Source organism: Athene cunicularia, assembly GCF_003259725.1.
Source record: "Athene cunicularia isolate RWA chromosome 8 unlocalized genomic scaffold, athCun1 chr8_part1, whole genome shotgun sequence".
NCBI classification, from domain to species: domain Eukaryota; kingdom Metazoa; phylum Chordata; class Aves; order Strigiformes; family Strigidae; genus Athene; species Athene cunicularia.
In genome coordinates, this window is record NW_020799109.1 from 10,053,482 (window position 1) to 10,075,336 (window position 21,855).

General features: G+C 44.2%; 1 protein-coding gene across 2 annotated transcripts; it reads left to right on the plus strand.

Annotated features, from left to right (window-relative positions):
* The first annotated feature begins 11,883 nt into the window (after positions 1–11,883).
* On the plus strand, positions 11,884–18,887 carry DMBX1 (diencephalon/mesencephalon homeobox 1). 2 transcript variants are annotated; one of them, XM_026854258.1, is made up of 4 exons: positions 11,884–12,050; positions 16,259–16,454; positions 17,635–17,989; positions 18,459–18,887. In XM_026854258.1, exons 1-4 carry the CDS (start codon positions 11,899–11,901, stop codon positions 18,857–18,859), a joined length of 1,104 nt encoding a protein of 367 aa, XP_026710059.1. In that variant the 5' UTR covers positions 11,884–11,898; the 3' UTR covers positions 18,860–18,887. The 2 variants fall into 2 exon arrangements, with proteins under 2 accessions (XP_026710059.1, XP_026710058.1); XM_026854257.1 differs by having other exon boundaries at positions 11,899–12,052; positions 16,276–16,454.
* Positions 18,888–21,855: the final 2,968 nt, after the last annotated feature.

Below are 21,855 nucleotides of genomic sequence, written 5' to 3' on the forward strand. Positions count from 1 at the left end.
TTACACCAACATGCTCAATGCAAAAATACATCCAAAATCTTACCGTCCGTGCTCAGCCAGTTTAGTTTGGCTTTCCAGCTTTCCCTGCTAATTTAAAAAGATATTGATGTTTACATGGGACAGGCGTCTTGTACTCGCACAAATCAGCAGGTTCCTGTGGTGATGATATTGCTGTCTCAGAAGACACGGTTCCGTTTCACAGAGCCGGTGCAAATGTTGCTTCTCCTTACTGCCGGGGTCGATACCTGCATCAAAGAAAAAGGGGAGCTTCCCACAGATCAGAGAGAAGGGCAGGCTGGCCAGGCAAGTTTTGCACAATATAGTCGCAGAGGGAGTGACTGCAGTGGGTTTTGTTCCCTGTGTCATGCCTTTAGCCTTTTAAAAAAATGCTTTGCCGAGAAAGAGGAGAATCGGATGAAAAGAAGCCAAAGTGAACAGTTTCTCTCCCCTCTGTCACAACCACCTCTGCCAAAACAAAGGTGCTGTAGAGAGGTCCAGGACCAAGCCCTTCTGATGTGGCTACCTACTGGTTTTGCAGGTGAAGCGATGGGTAAACCCTTTAGCTATAAGTAGCCCATGTTTTCTAAGACACCTGTTATTCTTTCCGTGGTTTTTCAAGGTCCATCCCAAAATTCAGCTCAAGTTGGAAATGCTTCTGCTGAGGCACTGACGAATGTCGGCCAGGTCTGAACCCTTTCAAAAGGTTCAGTGCTTATTTCCACCACTCATGTCCAAACAGAAATGTTTATAGCTACTGTGCTTCATTTGGCAAAAACATAGAAGTAGGGAAAATGCTAAAGAACATGTATTCAATAAAGCCCAAATTTTCCAATTCTATGCAGCTACTGACAAGCTAACCTACTTGGGGGGCAACATCCATCAAAATATTCTTGTTGCAAAGATAGTGGAGAATTCTGAAATGCAGATAAATATCCAGGAATTAATTCATGGTGCACTGGGGTTAGCCAAACCCAGGGTCTTTTTCTGCCAGTCTGTTCCAGTCTAAAAGCTACTGAAACTGAATTACTTTAATTTTTCTCCTTTCTGACTTCATCAGGTTTTGGATCAGGCCCTTTATGATTTCTAAAGCACGTCTGGAGCAGATACAGCTGCTGGGAATGAGAGAGGCTCTGAGGGAGCAGGGCTGGGAGCAGGAGAGACCAGCAGTTCTCCAAAGGGTGGCAAACGGGTGTTTACAGCCAGGAGTTGTGGGTGGGCCACAACACAAATGTGCTTTCTTCCTGGTAGCTGCTGGCACAACTGTTTTAGGACTAATTGCAGTCTCTGCATGGCTAAAGCCAACCTACATGAGAAATGCTGCTTTAAACTGTCCAGATATTAAAACTTAAAGTATGGGGTGCAGGGGGGGGTGATGCTTGGGAACTCCATTAGTATCCTCCAAAACCAGACAAATGGTTGGGCTGGAGGAGGCGAGCTGATGGATCTCGGGGGTAGAAAATGCTTCTACCAAGGGAGCTGCAGAAACCTGATGTCTTCAGCAGTTTGATGCCAACCGTACTGAGTGCTGGGGGGGAGCAAGGCAGCAGCAGCTCTGCATGCTCTCGGTGTGTGGTAGCCCAAGCTGGGTAAACATGCTTCTGCTGAAGGACTGCACATCTCCCGGCAAAACCCAATGGATATTTAGCTGCTCAGCATGCTTTGCAGTGGGCAGCTCTTTAAAGTACAGATCACCTGCTGGTGCCCAAAATATATTGCTTATCTTGGCAACTGTGCTTAATTCGGTGTATGGATCCAAATGCTTAAGGGAAAGGAAGCATTACATGCACCCACAGTGCTCCCCAGCCCCTGGTGTCTCTGCTTTCAGTTGTTGGCCCTGGCACAAGTCTTCTCTGTCCCCTTGTAAAAGCCATTGAACTCAAATACCTTTTTTAATGGTAGGTAGAAAATTAATGTTATCACTTGTACAGAAGGAAAACTCAAACTTCCGTCTTACTCTTTTAAGGTATTAAAAATGCCCCACAATCACATAGTTTGTTGGACCCACCTTTCAGGATTTATCTGATTTTTCTTTTGACTAAGGTAGGACTTGTCTGTCATTTTCTCTTATAGCTGATCTTAGTCTGAGCAGAAGCAATTGCCTCCATGTGTTTTGTGATTGTAATTTTGAGTGCTATAAGCATCATCTGTAAGGTCCAGCTGTAGCTTCAGAAAGAACCTGGGTTTAGACTCTCATCTTCTGTTCCCTTCAAAATTCACTTATTTAGATCTCTCCAAAATCAACTTTAAGCAAAATTGCGTTTGGTGTCACAACCTTGCAGCTTTTCAGCTAACCAGCTGAAAGAGCACCTAGCAAAGTCATTTTGTGCCAAGTGGGTCAAACTCCAACAATGTGGCACAAACCACTGCATTTCTCAAAGACTCATTGCTCTCTCCTCCTCATGTGTGTATCTAACTGCTCTCAGCTTAACACCCAGAACTTATGCCTCCAACTTACATTTACTTGATGAATAGTGATGGTGGACAGAGAAATTACCCTCCCTCCATGCCTCATCCCAGTCACTGCCCTTGGAGCCCAGTCTCTTGGCTGAGGCATCCCACTGGGAACACCTGGAGCAAGCATGCATTTTCCTTCTGCCAGCCCAACTACTAGGCTGGCGGCACCTGAGAGCAGCCGGAGAGGAACGGGTAATGTCTTTAACTGCCTCAGCAAATCTTTACGAAGCTTATCTGTCAGGGCTGTCTTCTGCCAGTGCTTCTTGCAGTGACTGATCTCTCTTGTTAGTGCTCTGGGCTAGACTTGTAGGATCAGCAGAGTAGTTGTGATGCTCAGGACAGGCAGAGGTCCTGGTCACTAAATGTTGCAGGCTTAAAAACATATTTTGACACAGAACAGTAGATCCTTGTCTTGTTAACAAGACCATGTCATGGGTAAAATCCTTCAGGATAATTGCTTCACGTCCCAGGGACAGTGGAGATTCCTGAATCCCCCCCCCAGTAACCCCAAGGAGCTGCCTTTGAGCCAGTCGGTTTGATCATGCAAGTGATCTGCAGTCAAATACGCTGCAGGCAAAACTGTTTTGGGGGCAGAGCGCAAGTAGTGAGCCGCCTCTTGTGCTGCCAGCACCCCCGAAGAAGGGCAGCGTTTGGGAAATCTGAATCTCTTCCACAGTCCAGTTTGAAAAATTCCCTTTACCAGCGCTAAGGCAAACAAAACGACGCTTCCCAAGCAAAGCCATTTTTGCAAAAGTGAGAGGAAGGGCTGAGCCGGACAAACCGCATGGAAATACAGCTAAGCCAGAAACACGCTTGTTTTGGAAGGGGTGAGGGGGCAATTACTTTGGGTTGGGTTGGTTTTATTTTTTGCATATAAACATTGAAGTTAAACAGTTTAAGCTGTTTGTGAATTCAGTAGTTTGATGGCACAGCAGACTCCGAGTCCTGAAGTCAGGCTCAGTCTGGAGGCAGAGATGCCATCAGGTCTCGAGCCGTGGGAACAGACGGGCGGCACAGGGACGCTGCAGTGGGATGCTGCTGTGTTTCACCTCCACAATCACGGAGTGTGTGGCAGCAGCGCTAGCAGAGCTGGACTGTAGGTACTCAAACTCCTCGGGGTCGGTCTCGGCTGCAGGGTTTGGTTTCTGTTGCACTATTAATCATAAGAAATCTAAAATGCATGATTTTTTTTTTTTTTCCTCCTGTTGACCAAGCTGAAAGCAGAATGAGAGCCTGGAAACAGAGCCAAAGTGATGTTCATATTTACCCAGCTTTTCTTATTTACCCAGAAAAATGTTTCTGCTTCAGTATAGATTACAAGGGCTTTTATGAGGATTGAGCGCTGCTCGGAAGGGTAGAAGGGAGGTGTCATTATACAGATTTGGTCTGTAAGCACTGATAGTTATGTGTAAATTATGGCAAGCAAGAGATTTAGCACCACACTGATGTTTAGTGATCCCAGTCCTGGCTCTACACTGCCAATCATTGGGTTCCAAGCCTTAAAAGTGTCTCAAAAGCAAAGATGCTGAGGGTGTCTTTATTTTATTTCAGACTCTGTGAGCCTGCCCTTTGAAGCATGCCTCTGCAAACAGAGGCACTGGAAAGTCTTTTGCCAGGAACCGTCTGATCAATCACTTGGTTCTGTTATCTGGGGCTTTAAGTGAGGAAGAAATTATGATTTCACAAAAGCCTTAAATAAAAATCACAGCAACTGATCTACGTTACCTCTGTCAGCCAGGGCATGTTATCTCAGCCACTCACAACCTTGTGTCTGAGTTTGTCGAGCCCTACAATAAAACTTCCCCATCTCAACAGGATGCTCTGAGGGTTTTTTTATAAACCTCACAAACCCTCTCATATCTTGTTAGTCTTCTGTTACAAATAAATGAGCATTACGAATAAGGTTTCTGTGTTCTTTAGCAGCACAGCCCCAACAGAGGCAATTATTTGACAAGGTCTAGCCAAAAACTGTGACACTGTCACTAACTGGAAGTATTTACAAATTTCAGCTGCTACCAAACCTCCTGGTTTTAAGAAAAAGATCTTTTTAATTTATACCAAGGTCAGTTGTAGTAGCTGAACATGAGCTGTAAGAACTGGTATAATCAGTCGGGTTTTGCTTTCAGTGGGTTGCGACTTGTTCAACCAGGTGAGTTCTAATTAAGATCTCACTCTGCAGTAAGAAATTAACTGCATTTAAAGCCAGGGATTTACACAGGTGTAAAAATATTACAGGAAGATTGGAAATGGGGAATCTTGATTTTTTTTTTTGGGGGGGGAGCTGTTCTCAATTCCTTTATTTCAGCTATAAGAAAAGTCCTTTGGAAACCCGTTTTTATGGTGCATGTTGCTCTCGGACTTTGACGTTTGAATGAGAAAATATGATGTGTTGCAGTATTTCAGATTATTTATATTTCATCCACTACAAAGGCGAGATTGTTTCTTTAGACATTCAGTGATCTCACATGAGGAACAAAACTGATTTATAACATGCTGGTTATTATCTTATGTGATTTTGGACTTTTATGTATCTCAAAGATTTAGGGATATAAAAAAAAAAAAAGATTGAAGAAAACCTCTTGCAAGGATCACTTATTCAGAACCCCCCAGGTATGTAATTCATTTAGTACCAAATACATATAAAACTGATGTCTGTATATAGAGTGAGGCTATTTTCCTAGACTGTCAGATAAGCAGAGTCAGAGATTCATTATTTATCTCGCTGATTTAAAGTGTTTCTGAATAAGGACTCAAAGCATAAAATCATAAAGCAGAACAGCTCCAGGATGGGGGGGGGGAAATATGTTGTTGTGATTTTATTTTCGATAATGTTTATTGCCAGCAGTAATAAGGGGAACGTTGCTAGCACAAACCATTTGCTGTTATTCCCTGTTAGTAATGAACAACGGGTTCTGGTGCTTTGCATAATCACGAGCAGCAATTTGTGCTGCCTGGGCAAGCACTTGGGCTGGAGGACCACAACTTTTATTTTTACCTGACAGGGCTGCTCCTATTTTTTTTTCTATCACCTACAGGACCCCAACAGTAGACAAGAGCACCAGGCTTTTCTTTCACAATTTTTTTTCCCGATGCTTTTCCCATGTTCAAGCTGTGTCTTGCATCAGGGCGCAGACCAGAGGCCGTGCCAGCTCTTCCAAACTTCAAATGCATCTCTGGCATATGGTGTTGAAATTCACTTCTACCAATGAGTTACCAGAGTCCAGATGTAATATTTTTAGTACAGCTTATTTCCCACATAAAGAAGGCCTCATACATCCCCCCACCATCACCAACCCTCCCAATTTCTGGGCAGATTTAATGAAATAATGTAACACCCCATGGTGTCCACCAGTCAAAAGCAGGATCTGGTATCCTCTTCTTGACTTCTCTAAGGAAGAAAATTAGTCTTTTTAACTTACAGGTTTTATGACCCCATTTTTCATGCAGGTCAATGAACTTAGTACCTTTTTGACTTTGGGATGATTCAGTGTTTGGAGGAAACAATGGAAGGGAAAAGAGAAAATGTCCCAAGGTCCCTGCAAAGTATCAAATCCTACATATAGCCTCAAACTCATCTCACCCAATGAGGTTTGCTAGAGAAGGGCAAATGTCTTGTCCTAGGCAGTTTTTTACTTCAACCTGGAAAAACTGGCCAGAATAAGCTACTGTAGAAAATTCATCCATTTTGACTCAGTTTAGAACTGAAGAGGAAAGAGAGTGTGTTACTCCAGAATTATGCACTTGAGCAAAACCACTGTCTTGGTTTAAATTCCTTTCCTACAGAGCAGTGTTGGCACAGGGAGCTGTGGTAATGTCCTTATTCAGAACAGCTCAGCATGGGGACAAGCTCTCCAGTGCTGACATGAGCTCTGTGGCCAGCACAAGTGACATTTGAGTTTGCAGGCTGTAGGGATCAATACATTTCTCCCCTAATGAGTTTTGTCAGTTCTGCATTTTTGGTAAAGGCTTTGTGTGTGTGTCTGGCAGGTGAAGCCCGGTACAGACTGATGATGTTTTCATGGAGGGAGTGCAATGAGGAGAGGAGCAAGCAGAAAGTGTCCCTGTTCTCAAATTCCTGGGTGCAGTTAATACAACTCTAGGGTGGGTTTTCTGGTTTTGTTTTGGTTTGTTTTTTTTTCCCCCTCATAGGAGAGAAAATATAAATGTTTTGTTACAAGGGACATTTCAGAAAACTCAAGAAAATAAAAATTCTCTTTAAAAATTAGAAATATCTCTATTTTTAAAAGATATTTTATTATTCCCAGATCTGTTTCGGTTCCACACATACACAAACACAAGCTGCTAGGAACCAGGTTTTCACCTGGTGAGGAAATGTGTGATTCTCCCCTCTTCACCTTCTGTCTCAGGACAGAATTATGTGCCTGGATACAAAATTAGTTAACATTTAAATTGGGAAGCTTGAAGCCAAAGCTGATAATATTGAAGCCCAGGGCCAAATTTTTCCTATATGCTACACTGTGAAGTGATGTACAATAAATTTCACCACTCATGTGTGATATGACTTTATGGGAACCTGAGGTTTTTGAGGCCAATGTTGGGAAGGGGCGGATGTAAGCCATGTTGCAGCTGGAGCAGTGCAGCTGTGCTCCAGGATGACAGGGTTCCCATTCACAGGGTGTAAAAGTGCAAATCGTTTTGAGTCAGATTGAACAGCAGCAGCTGAATAAGGGGTGGTCTGCTCACTGCATTAGTCTGGGATGGGCAGAGACCTACGTCACCTGGCCTCTAAGTAATGCAGAGGACGAAGAAAACTGGAGTTCTCATAGCCAGCAGCAGTTAAAGCTAAGGGGAACCTCTGGTCCCCTCTGTGAGGCTGGATCCTGGCAGGACACAGCCCCCGGCAGCCTGAGGGGTTTGCAGGCTTGGGAAGAAAAATGGGTACAGCACCCATGCAACTTCCATGGTGAAAACTGAAACGAGATAAAATCCGTAGGAGAGTTTTGGGGACTGAGGTAATAATGTCAGGATTTCGAAGGCAAAAGGAGCAGGAACCCCAGCAGGGTCTGGCACAGGGCATGGCATGGAGACCTCACAGCCTAGTGCTGTGAAATGCGGGTAGCTGGGAGGGAGCAAGTCTCTTGTTGCTGGAGATGAGAGAGTCACCAGTGGGGCCTTGAGGGGCCATGCAGAAGGAAACCACAGCCCAGGCACTGCATGGAGGCTTCCATCCCCCTGTGCTGAGCAAACACTGCAGAATCAGCCCACAGGCTCTCGATGGGGGCAAATGCAGGCTAGCCTCACCCCGTGGAGAGATTTTCTTCTCACCTATTGCTTTCCTGCATCATTCCTCAGCTCCCATCTCCTTTCTGCATTGCTCAACTGTTTAATGCTCTCTGATGAACAAAATCAGGGTGAGGCCTCCCCTCTCTTTCAGGATGGACCCTGTGTTACTCTCCCAGCTGTATTGACGACTGCTCAAGCCTGTACCCTTCCACAAAGCAGGAGTTCAAACTTTGCTCTCATCTTTCTCCCGGCTGCGGCTGTTCCTGAGGCCCTCCAGCCACCCAGAGACATAAAAGATGCATTTGCAGATTTTGAAAATTAAAACCATCTATACAGCCAGTGGGAAGGGATCAGCTTATTTGGTTGCTTAATGAAATATAAAGATTATTTTAACCAGTGTAAGCACTATTCGACAGCTTGTGAAACACAGCAGTAGTTTGATGAATGGCTTTCTCCATTAAAAAAAATTGCTGCATGATGTCTTTTAAATATTTAATTTATTGGGGTTGAAGTGTGCTCAGAGCTGACAGTTAAACAGGAGCTGTTTGTGGTCTCAGTTAACTTTGCTTATTAGGCTGAACAGTCTCGCTCTGTAAATTCCCTCATTTTTTATACTGAATCTGGGATGACGCATTTGCTGCACAAGTGAGTAGGAAGTTCTCTCTGCCATCTGCACCACGGCACACCAGACAGGTATCACTAAAACTGCAATGGGTGTTGACTCCTGTCCTGAGTCCTTCATTATTAAGTCCCCTGCCTTTTATTTTTTTATTTGATGCACTTTCTTCTAGGCCACCCAGACACACATATACACACAAAAGCATCTTTTAACAATCAAATAAACTGAAATCTTCCTGGAGCAAGTGTTTCAGTGGAAACACTGGGCTGCAGACACAACATCACTGGCAGTGCCCTCAGAAGACTCTATAGTATGGGAAAATCCGCCCCCCCCCCCCTTTTCATTTTTTCCTAATGTGCCAGCTTGGTACACAACCAATGTCCTGCAAGAGGGATTAGAAAAGAAACAGGCATTTCTGTGACTTGGGAGTCAAAGACATTTGGCCTCCCACGTATCTCTTGGCAAGGCTGAGCCCCGGTGTGGATTCTCCAGCGTCTATTACGGACAGAGGTCTGGCAGCAGCCCAGGGCAGTTAATAGGTTCTGTGTCCTCAAATGGTTTACACGAAACACGCAGGAGCTTAATAGGCTTTGAGACCTCCACCGTGCTGGCCAAAGCTGGTGGAACCTGCCAGCTGGTTCACAAGTTTAGGGGGTAGGAAGGGAGAAGGCAAAATGAAGTTGCAAACCTCTGTTTTGCTGCCTGCATTGGCCAGAAAAGCCAGTCCCACTTTTGGACTGTGAAAGTGAAAAACGATGACTCTCTGGTGGGCTGCAGCAGTCTCTCTGACAATGGGGACCAGCTGAGCACTGCTGCCTGCGGAGCCAGCCTGGTGCATATGCTGGGTGCTGATCTGCCGCAGCCTGGGCTGGGATGATGCTCTTCAGAAACAAACCAAGGATGGGGTGAGGCTGTGCCACAGATGCCGTTGGAACCGTCCGGGGTAGTAGCTGGGTCAGGGACCTGCAGGTCGTTCCCAGGTGGTGTGAGATGTCTTCTGTAGTCACATCAGTGGCACATGTCACTGGGATGTGCTCCTGTCCCTTAGCATGTGCCAGCAGCAGCAAAGCTGTGCAGTCCGGAAAAGCAACATCCCTGCTGCAGTTTCGCTGTGAACCCATGGTGGGGGAAATACAAATGCCAAAAATCTGCTGGCATGTGAAGTCCCTCACATTGATCAGAGAACCAGCAAACAATTTTGGCATTGCTTAGATCTTCCTTAAGCTCAATCAGAGCAGAGCTATGGCATTCTTGTGTTTAGGTTAACATCTGAACCAAAAATACCCATTTTAACAGTGGTTCAGCCGAGAATAGCGTTGGCTTTCTCTCCTGTTAGAATGAATAAAACCAACCTAATAGATGAAGGTTATTATTTTGGTTTGGGTTTATCTTTGCTTTATAAAACCTAGGGTAAATTTTGAAATGAAACATTTTGAAGATGAATTCAAAAGTAATTGCCTGAGTACCATAAAACAAAGCAGATCTGATTTTCCCCTGCTTTCCAGAATTAGCTGCAAAATAAGTCTCAGGCACCTTTATATGTATTTTTCCATAAATCAGCTATTCATATAAAAATTGTCTGTCTGTACTTTGAAGTAGGAGGTAGGCTGTTGGTTTTTTTTTTTTCTTATACTCTTATGTAGGATGTGATAGCAAAGAATGTGACCAGTACCGTTCTCCGTGGGCCGTAAGGATGTGGCTGGCATTACACAGAGTGGGGTGGCATGTGGGTCCCTTCTAACTTGAGATATTCTATGATTCTGTGTAGGTGCTGGATAGCCACTGATCTTTTTTTGAGTCTAAAACTAAAGAACTGGGGAGTGAATCCAGAGTGGGTGAACAGGGAGACACAAAGCAGATGAAGGTGGCATCAGGTGTGTATCAGATCTTCATGGTGTAACCATACCTGGATGTTTCCCCCCACCAGCACTCTTGTTAGTGAAATGATGTGGTGGCAGAGCAGAAGGGACTTGGAGAATCAGGAATGAGGCTGAGTACTAGATTTCCAGGTTATTGGTTTATAATTACTGCAGCTCTTTGGGAAGGCAATCCCAAAGGCAGCACTCACACTCATGACAAAACCCCTCCATCAAAAACACCATCCCAGAGCAACAAGTACATTCCCTGAGCTCTCAGAGTGCTTGGAAAAAAACTCCAACTTCATGGCTTCCCTCCTCCACTCCTGGGTACTGTGATGGAGGGATGCTTGCGAGAGTGAAGCCACAAGATGCCTCAGGTCACTGTCAGACCCTGTAGTACAAAATTCAGCTGCTTTTCCCAGGAACTACAGCTTGGTCTCTGGATGCTAAACAAGGTCACTCCATGTTTATGCCTCCTGTATCAAGGTTGTTTGGGAGAGAATGGGAATTCAGAGAAGGAGAGGTAGTGAGACCAACTCATTTCCATTCTCTCATTTCAATGAGAGTCTGTCCTCTATGGTATAAATCCTCTACAGGCAAAAATGAAGGTCTTTGTACAGAAAAAAACAGCAGATAATTGTTCATCCAAATTTTGGCTGTTCAGTGCATCAGATTTCTCCTAAAATTATGGTAGTTGAACCACCTCCCTTCAGTGATCAAACTATTTTCTGAGAGGTTGCCTAGAAAACCTGCTTTCCTTAAGTTAGTCCGTCTGGACCTCTTTCTCTGAATGTTCATTCATTGCACTGACTTGCCAGATGATGCCTGGCTGATGTAAGCAATGCTTTAAAAATTTTCTTTTGTGGCAAATGTTTCATGACTTCCTTTCTGATGTCTTACAAACTACAGAAACAGCATCCTGGAGGCCTTCAGTCATTTATAACAGGGATGAATGAAGCATCGCTCAGCTTTTGTGATCAATATTAGTTCAGTTTTACAGATGGTCTGTAAGGAAAAACAGCTTGAAGTTTCATGCAGAGACCACAGTAGAAAAAAAGCCATTAGTTTTAAAAATAATTTCCTTGCTATTGATCTATGAAATGTCAGTATTTATTGCAAACCTTAATTCCCTCTTTAGCCATAATGTTTTTGGTCCTATTACACTGCAGATTTATTTTCTTTTACACCACATGCTTTTTTTTTTTTTTTTCCCCTGTATCATTCATGTTTTGTTAAGAAGAACCTCGAGAAAAATTAATGGAAACAAATTATTCATGAGTGGGTTCAGATAAGAAAGATTATTTGACATTATAGCAATGCGATTACAGAACAACCAATGATAGGGACAAAATCCCAGCTAGTCCTGGGATAGAGCTATGTCAGTTCATTAAAAGTCACAATAGTATGATAAATTTTATTATGGTATGTAAAAAAAATCCTTTCCCATCTTTTGTTCAGCATATCATGAGTGAAATATAATCAGATGCTGGTCTCTAAGCTTGGAAGCCAGACTGGTGTTGCTGGTGCTTTAGGTCTACAGGAGGTATTTTGATTCCCGTCCCAGAACTTGTTGGAGTAGCAGGGTTGGAAGTGAGCCTTGCATGCAGCAGTGTAAGTTTGAGCTCAACATTTCCAAAGCTCTGCTGAGACACCAGAATGCTGGAATAGCACATTTCTAAGCTTCTTTCTCCTCTGGCTGCTGTTTTTCAGGTTTATGTCACCATGCAGCACTATGGAGTGAACGGTTACTCCCTCCATGCCATGAACTCACTGAGCGCCATGTACAACCTCCATCAGCAGGCAGCTCAGCAAGCCCAGCACGCCCCTGACTACAGGCCCTCGGTGCATGCCCTCACCCTGGCAGAGAGACTGGCTGGTAAGAACAACTCATGGCTTTTGTTCTTCCCTGGAAAAAAAACCCTCTTGTTTCTTGCACTGAGTGAAACTCTTCTTCGGGAGCTGGAGTGTGACATAGCCAACTGGCATGGTGTGCTCCTGAATACTGGCCATGTGGCCAAGCCCTGCAGGAGACATGTGTCCCTCAGTGTTTGCTGCCAGTGAACCACTGCACCTTGCTGCAGACTGGTCTCCGATGGCTGGGGAGCCCAGGGGTGAGAAGGGAAGCAGCCCTACTATATGGGATTGAAAAAAGACAATTAAATAGGCACTCAAATATGTTTTAACAAGTGACCAAAAAATAGCAGAAAATTTAACTTTCCTTTTAGTAACTAACAGCACCATGAATATGAGCACACAGTGAATTGGATTCCCCCACCGAGGGGCCCAGGACTTGCATCCTCTAACAGCCATCTCCTGCCACACCAGGTCATAGCTTGTTCCTCCATGTTGTCCCTTCTTGCAACTATTTTCCATTTCTTGTCCTACCAAATACTCTTTCTCTTTGGAAAACAATCTTCATTTGGATCTCCTTTGGGTCTCACCTTGACCTATTTCCTCCCGGAGATCCTAGACCTTGGCTTGGGTGGTATTTTCTTGCAGGTCCTGCTGGCTCCCTCTGCTGTTTTTGTATTTTGCCCTCCAGGGGCAAAATTTTGTATTTTTAGACTCAAAGAAAGTCACATGTGACTTTACCCAAAGAGTGTTCTTTACACAGCACTGTTGATGGTGGGACAGTGGGACAGGAGCCGCTGCTCCAAAGCATCTGATCTGTTTCAGTGTGTTCAGCCATGAGTGTAATAGCACTACATCAGTACTGTCATTAGATGGAAATGCAAAGTCCAGATAGTATTTTAGGATTTGGTAGAGGGAATTGTTCAAAAAAAAATTGATGGACACCTGAGAATATTTGGTATGGTAGAACAAATATATCTGGTCTACATATCAGCCTACCACAAAACACCCAGATCTGGCTAAAATCATTTCAGTCTGCTGAAATGCAAATGGTCAACAGCTGCAACATCACCATTTTGGTCAGGGCTTGGATAGAGTGTGGTAGAGCAGACCTAACAACCAGTATACTGAAGCTAAAGCAAAAAGTTACTGTAGATGTGATTCTAGAGACCTTCCAGAATGGAAAAATTTTCCCTGACTGTCTGAAAGTTACACATCTGCTTTAAGATAGCTTTCTAGTTGTCTGATACTAAAGGAAAAAAAAAAAAATAGTGTGACTCCTTCCAGCCTAGAGTAGGTGGAAAAAATTCTCTACCCAGACAACTTTAGTGGAATAAATTTAAGACACATGGGCTTAAGCCAAAATAAGGATGCAGAAGTTTCAGGATGGTCCTGCTAGGTGGTGTCCACAAAGGCATGGTGGTACAGGTCTCAGATTGTTTGGATCAGTGAACCACAGCTGACTCTCACATCTTCACGCCAGCAATGTTCCCTTACCCAGCTGCTGGTAGTGACCTGTTCCTCAGACCACTCACTGTGGCCTGTGGGATCTCTGGGGGCCATAGGGCAGAGCTGTGAGTCACTGTCCTCATCAAAAAAGAACCAGAGTAAGATCAAAGAGACCTGGACTCTAATCCTGGCTCTATTGCTGGGCTGCAGAGTGATGTCAGGTGGGCACTTTCTTTGTCTTGGTCATCCATCCCCTCCTTCCCTCACTCTTTCAGCATGTAGGTGATCAGATGGGTGCAGATGGTCCTGAACTCTGCAATGTGCCTTGTGGGCCTTGGGTCTCAAGGTGCCCCATTCCTAGATGCAAGGATCTCTTGAAAGATTTTTGTGATTACCTGTATCTTTTACAGTAGAGTATGGAGGGCTTAATGTCTTTGACCCTGACTAGGGTAAAAGCAGAGGGAGATTAAAAAAATAAAGTAATAAACCCCCTATTCTTATATTCTTGACTGGGAGATTCAATTGGGTTTCTGACCTCTTATCTTTAAAATTAATAACCCCCTGGAAGACTTTCCAAATTAAATCCCACGGTCGCCTTGTCTGCTTATCTTTGGTGGGGTAGGCATTATACCTATGAGCTAGTTCCTTTGCAGTCGCTTCACATTCTGTTACTTCTGAATATCTTTCAGTGCAGGTTATAGATCTCATTTGGCTTCCAGGGACAGCTAGAATAAAGCAGCACAAAAGCAAATGACCTTAAGTCAGAAAACAGAGGTTTCTGATTGTAACTGCAAAGCCTCACCTGCAATTTATATTCTCCTTCTTGCACAAAGCCTGGAAACATAGTTAAAACATTAAAATAATTGCTGGTTGGCTCTCGTTGGAGTGGCCAAACTTAATGCATGAGCTGCCGCCTCCAGGGAGCTGGTAGGTCTAACCTCCACTCTACAAATTCGGAAGTATTCCAGCCTGCAGGTAGGGTGTTTAACCAGTGTCCTTTCTCCTGATTTCTTGTACTTGAAACACAAACGTTAGCTTTGTAAAATGTTTTGGGATACCTTCAGTTTCTCGTACTGGTACATCCCTTCTCCTTGCCTGGCTGCACTGTGAGCTGTGTCTGGATGCATCAAGGACAGTCTCTTTGCCTCCAAAGCAGCATCCTTTACCATTGTTTTAACGCCCCGAGGAGCTCTGATACCTCAAACACAAAAGCCTCTTGTATGCAACCAACACTATATTGTATTTGGCCAAAGACCTTTAGCCCGATCACGTCTTTTCCAGGTTGCCAAAACCATGCGGCTTTGGCAATCGCCCAGAAAGGCACAGAAAATGCTGACCTAGAATGAAACAGCTGGAAGTTTGGAAGAGGAATGTTTGAGCAGTGCAAAGCTGATTTGCTACGCTCGTTAGCCAACGTCTTTTGAACCTGGCTGTGTGGTTCTGGGGCTGGCCTGACAGCGGATTTTTTTTGTTGTTTAGATTCATGCCACGATGCTCGTGACAAAATCACAAATAAACAGCAGCAAGAGCCTTCATCTGGCTCCACGTGCTGATAATACTGACTTTTCTCTGTTAGATTGTTTTCTAGTGTGTTAATACCTCCCTTCTACTGGAAGTTACATTCTTAACTGAATTAAAAATGATACCAGACACTGCTCTTTCTGCATTTCCTCTTTGAGAGCAAACCTCTCGCCAGAATACTTCATTCCAACGCTGTAGCACAGCATGTCCCAACTTGCATAATAAAGGGTATGTTTTTTCATTGTAAAGTAACTTATTTTCATTGATTTAAGATCTTTCTGCTTCCACTAACTGTTGTGCAATAATAACGCCTCTGGTAAAATAATAAGCCCTTTACTGTTGGCCTCAGATTTTCCTCAGTCTGAATTTCTCCTCTGCCTTCAATTTTGCAAGCACAGTTAGCAAAATCAGACCTTGTGCGTAGCTCCTCTACTGAGAAGAGCTCAGCACATGAGCTCTGGGCTTGTAATCAGTGGGGCTGGGCTTGGTCCTGGCTGGCGTTTCCACCCCACATGCTGGAGAGTGTCCACGCTCAGTAAAGCACGTGCTTTCAAGCGAAACACACATAAGCACATGAGGTTAAGTGCTTTCCTGAACCAGAGCCCAGAACAGCTCTCCAGTATCATGCCTTGAAGACTACAGTGAGCTACATACGAGATGCTAAAGAAAAGCCAGCTCAGCCTGGTTTCTGAGAAGATGCATGTCTTCTCATGCAGCTGCGGCCAGCAAAACGGGCTAGAGGCAGCTGTGTTTGAGCTGCATGGACTCTTCCATCCAGTCAGTGCAGTGCATCGTGGAAGCTTTAAAGCCTTCCAGAGCTCTGCCCTTGGCTTCAAGGAGAACATGACACATAATGTTGGGCCCTTCTCCTGATTACAACAGTGAATCTTCCCACCTTGTTTTTAATTGTGTTTCTTAATGAAAGAGGCTTATGCCGCAGTGGGGTTTGGGCATCTGCATGTCCTGCCCCACTGATGTTGGAGCAGACTGCCTTATTGCAAACACATTTAGCACCGGAGTCTCAGCGGTTTCCACAGCTGTCAGAGAAAGAGGTTCCCTCTCCAGAACAGGCTTTCTACTCTGAGGTCCATAAGAAACTGGACACTTCAGTTAACTGACAAAATGCTTTTGTGGTGTTTTCTTAGATCTAGAGCTGTGAAAAAAAATGTTTTATATGTTCGTCTGGTGTTAGCAAGTGCTTTATTCAACTGTCAGCATACAAATTCCAATAATTAAATTGGCCACTTTTCTTGTCTTCCAACGGCTGTACATTTCAAGACATTATTTTGGAGGCACGTTATGGATCCCAGCACCGCAAACAAAGGCGAAGTCGCACGGCCTTCACCGCCCAACAGCTGGAAGCGCTGGAGAAGACCTTCCAGAAGACTCACTACCCAGATGTGGTGATGAGAGAGCGGCTGGCTATGTGCACAAACCTACCTGAAGCCAGAGTCCAGGTACGGATATTTTGTGGGTTTGTGGGCGGGGATGTTTAAAAGAATATAGTGGGGTTCCCAGAAGGTTGACAGCTCTCTTGACCTTTCAAGATTCTTCCAGTGTAACCAAAGATTTTGGGTCAGTAAAGTTGTCAAAAGCAGGGGTGGGGGAATAAAATCATCTGAAGTCACACATCTGCTAAAGAAATTCTTAATCCACACACACACATTTTTTAAATTTAAGATTGTCTGAAGTCTACACTGGTTTTCATTTGTTCTTTCACATTTCTTTGGGGGAAATTTTAGAAACATCAACAGAAGTCTACTTATTTATTTATTTGCAAGGCTTTTCTGGCTTTCTTAGAAGAGCAGAAACCCAAGTAATTCCAGCTGCTCTTTTCCACCAGTGTCAACATTTGTAACATCTCAGTCCAAGGTTTGGGTTTGTTTTTTTTTTAAGTTTCAACTAGCGCAGCATGCTTCATAACCTGCTGATCGGGAGGTGCTTGCATTGCTGGGATTTAAAAGACTAAATATCAAGTTATTTAGTGTGAAGTGGATAAGTAGTAGAAAAAAAAAATAGTTGTTTTATAGAAATGTCAAGATATTTTGATCTTCAAAATTTTTGTTTCCTCATGTGACCAATCAAACACTAACTAGATTTGCAAATAATTTTTTTCCAATACATATCTATGGATTTAGGTTTAAAAAATATGGATTCTCTTATCCTTCCCTAAATTCAGTTCCCATATAACAGCTTATGCCTGTAATTACTTATTTTGAGTGTTGCCACCATATTTTTGATACACTTACAACCAAGTTGTTTTAGAAACAGAGCACTGTACTGTAAGCCAATGTAATGTCATCAGACTCAGCTATAAGACGTTCTGGTTGGACACAACTGCCTAACCAATTTAGAAAAAAAGCAAAACCAAACCAAAGAATACCACCAGTGGAGTGGCTTAAAGAATCAACATAAAGGCTAGATATTTTAAAAAACATATTTGTTGTGCTATTTACAGAAGCACTGAAAACAGGTAGAGCTCTAAGATCCGATAAAGTGGAACGACATTTGGTCACCGTGGGCTTGCAGTACCTCATTACTTGGGGTTCCCCTGAAACTCCCAGGCTGAATGATGCTGAATTTGGCACTAAGCAGGATTCTCACCAGTTTTCCCCCTTGCTGTTTGTGGCATTGAAGGTTTGGTTCAAGAATCGAAGAGCCAAATTCCGAAAGAAGCAGCGTAGCCTGCAGAAGGAGCAGCTGCAGAAGCAGAAGGACTGTGAAGGGAGCCACAGTGAGGGAAAGACAGAGCCACCCATGCTGGAGACCCAGGCCACCACCCCGGACACCGAGAAGTCACAGAGCCTCCCAAGCGAGGTAGGCGCAGACATCAACCTAACCCTGTCGGAGCAGTCGGCCAGCGAGTCAGCACCCGAGGATCAGACTGACAGAGAAGAGGAGTTTAAGAGCACCTTGGATGAGGCTAAAGTGGACAAGAGCCCTGGTGTGGACAGCAAGGCTTTGAACTGCAAGAGAGCAAGCCCAAAAGCAGGTGAGGAGCAGCACCTTGATGGGGGTTGGTGTCAGGACCTGGCATTTCCAAGGGGGATGCTGGTGGTTGGGTATCGTTCCTTATTCCCTATGGCATGGGTGCTTACAGCTAGGCTGCACAGACCTGTCTTCTTATCCCCAGCACTAAATGGGACTCACAGAGGGCCTGATCTCTATTGTAGCAGGAGCACAGAAAGAGGAAAGACCTGCTGAGGTTAGAGCTTGGGGAGGACAGTGCCCAGCAGCATCAGGAAAGCCATAGAAAAGAAGTCAGCCCCATTTCTATGCTGTAAGATTCTAAGTATGGAACAAGCATGTGTTTAGCTCTCCTGAGCTAACACAACCCCTCTTGTTTGCCCTCGTGATGCAAGAGAGAAGCCCACGCTGCAGTCTGAACCCTACTGGGGTGCAGATCAGCACCTGCATCCAGCCTGTAGAAATAACCCCATCCCCTCTGTCTCCTGCTACAGAGTCCCCTATCAGCGCAACTGTGACACCTTCATCCAGCAGTGGCCTGGCTCAGACTCACTCCTACTCCTCCTCGCCCCTGAGCCTCTTCCGCCTGCAGGAGCAATTCCGCCAGCACATGGCAGCCACCAACAACTTGGTCCATTATTCCTCCTTCGAAATGGGGACACCATCTGCCATGCCCTACTTGGGCATGAACGTCAACATGGCACCACTGAGCTCTCTGCACTGTCAGTCGTATTACCAGTCACTCTCCCACGCTCAGCAGGTCTGGTCCTCACCCATCCTGCAGGCCTCCAGCTCCCTTCCAAGCCTAAACAGTAAAACGACGAGTATTGAGAACCTAAGGCTCCGGGCAAAGCAGCATGCGGCGTCCCTTGGGCTTGACACCCTACCCAACTGACTGCCAGATGAGCTACCACTGCCCCTAAGAAGATGCAGCAGAGGTTGGCACTAGTCATGTCACTCCTTGAACCCTCACCCACCGTCATCTATTCCTGGAGTAAGGTGCTCCCTTTCCGGGAAAACTTTGCATTTATTAACATCTTCTTAGCACCACAATTGCATCAGACATTGCTACTGGCCTGGTCTTCGCTAAATATTTGAGGAAGGGGGAGAGGATATATATTTAGACAGATGAACTGTCCTCTGGACTGTCATCAGTTAAGCCTGTAACATTCAGGAGAAGCCCCCTGTCCTCATCCCTGCGATAATGTGCCACCTGTGTTATATACACCTGTTTTTTGTTGCTGTTGCATTCTTTGGGAAAAGAACGAGTCCTGCTTTGTCTTGTATATAGTTTATAATGTTGACAGCACCCATCACCTGCGTGTTACTGTCAGTGTTACAGAACTGTGACCTCTTTTGATTTTATTCCCTCTTACTTCTCAATTTTAGTAGCTAGAATCAAAGTTACAAATCAGCCATCCTCCCGACCTCAGCTCGTAGCTAGTTGCTCTTCTTGGGTCAGCATCCTAAAGGTGTTTATGATGAAGAGAAACAATTGTGCACTTCACTGCTTCACTTCTCCCTTCTCTGCTAAAGCTAATTTTCTATCAGCTGAGAAATGATATGAAGATGAATTTCCTGTTTAAGCACTTCCTATAAGGCAAGCATTTTTCATTTACTTTTTTATAGCACTTGTGCAAAGACAGAGGATAAAATATTAGCCAAATGCTGCTGGCTGAGGAGGAAAATGAAAGACAAATTCACAGGATTATTTTTAATCTAGATTGTTTCCTCTTTGATCTTCAGTGAAGTGTAAATTCCTCTATTTACAAATTATGAAGTTTTCTTTTTGGAGAACATTTTGGTCTAACTTTGACAGTAGGGAATAAAAAAAACCTTTGTATGAACTCCTGGTGTGTTCATACACCATGAATTATATGGTTCTTTGACAAAAACTTGATTAATGCAAGCTGTGTCTAGAAAAAAGCTCTGATCACCAAATTCTACCCTCAAGCCCTGCAGCTTCAGAAACTGTAACTGCAAGTGAAAATGTAACAAGTGAGAAATGCTGAAATGCTGGAGGCAGAGCAGGTGATAAGCAAGGGCTTTATATTCTCTTTGTATTTGCTGGAGCTGAGGGGGAATAGATAAAGTTGCCAAAAATGTAGGGTTTACAAGTAACCAAAATTCACCAGCTTCAAAATTATTTCAGTGAAGTTTCAGCCCCATTTCATTGAAATGACCCATCATTCAACCAAGGGTGGTTTTCCTTGTTGAGAAGCAATGTTTCTGCCAGCTCAAATCACGTTGTGGTTTTGTTTTGTTTTGGTTTTTTTTTTTTCCAAACCAAATAAATCCTTTGAACTCACTGTTGTTATCCCAAGCATTAGGGAGGGATGATATCCAGATCTAATCTCTAATATCGCCCAGGACCAAAAAATCCAAACTGAGTGTGGCAGGTGGTAGGTTTGAATCCCGAAGGTGTCAGCCAGGTCTATAACACTAACACACAGGGCAGCGCTGTGCTAATTCACTGCAGATGATCAGCTGGTCCATACCTGATTTAACCATGAAGTGTAGACCCATAGCCTACGGCCTCTCTCACTCCCACTTTGCTTCATACCAGGGCAGAAGACAGGGGTCAAATTACCCCTTTAAACATGGAGGGAAAAAGTGTTTTCCACTCCAATAATGCCTCTTGAAAAACTAACTCCTGCAAATAGGGATGTAAGAATAGCCGAGTTTGATGGGAAATGGTGTTTTATCCCTCATAAAGCTGTAGGAAGAGCAGACCTCCAGGCGGGACAAGCTCATCAACTGCGCCAGCTTCCAAGGAAAATGGAGCATCTTCCTTAAAAAATTTCTGTTGTGTCAAACATTTCAGTTTTGGGAGTTTCTCTCCTGCTTTAGTTTTCTTTACTTTGTCGAATCAGCCCCCATGACCAAGAATTCTCCACTTTGCCAAAACCAAATGTATTCGTAGGAAGTAGGTTTTTGGCTGTCGCTTTCAAAGGAGTCTGATTAAATTAAAACCACTAACGTACACTTACTGTTTCCAAAAAGATCCTTTGAAAGTTCCAGCTTCCATTTTCTGTAGCCTATCACCCAAACCAGGGATACCAGAAAAAAAGCTTTAATTTTTCTGCTCCTCCTCCTAAAAAAAACTATATTACCTTTATTTTTAATGTCTCCTGCTAACCTTAGTGCATTTGTAGGCTATGGATTGCTTTTCCAGAGCAGAGCAACTGCAAATTGAATTAACAGTTTCTTCTGATATTGTTCCCTGGTGCCAGTCTAGAGTGAGCTGATGCAGCAAACAAGGGTGGTAATTGGCAATGAGACCAGATCTGGACTTCAGCTCTTCTTTGAGTAATAAGAGATGCCCATGAAACTGCAATTTATGTCAGTGGGTGTTTCAGGCAGAGAACAGTCACTCTTGTACCATCCTAGGTAAGACAGGCACATGTTCTCTGCCCATATACCATGGGGATGGAAAGGGCAATATCAGCTTGGATCAGGACAGATATAGCCTTACCGTGGGTCACGATGGATACCACTGCATCCATCACAGGAAGGTCAAAAGAGGTGGATTTATGCCCTGCTTCTGCAAGGTGGGAACAGGGAGCGCAGGAGATAAGCTCACTTGATCCAGCACTAGATTTGCCATCATCCTCTGGAGAGAGACAAGACCTTCCCCACTGAGCCACAGAAGGAAATTCTTCCTGTGCCTCGGTACAAAAATTCTTTTTAACATTCACTGACTTCACAGATCTCGACCAACACTTGTGTCTGACTCCTTCATCCCCTGTCATATCCCTGACATCCTCACAGCAGGCTTGGAGCAGCCACTGGGAACTTCCCAGATGGAGCATTTGACACACTATTAAAACCATGGACATCACTATGAGGCCAGCATATCTCAGAAAGCAAACTGGGAGAGGAGACATCTGT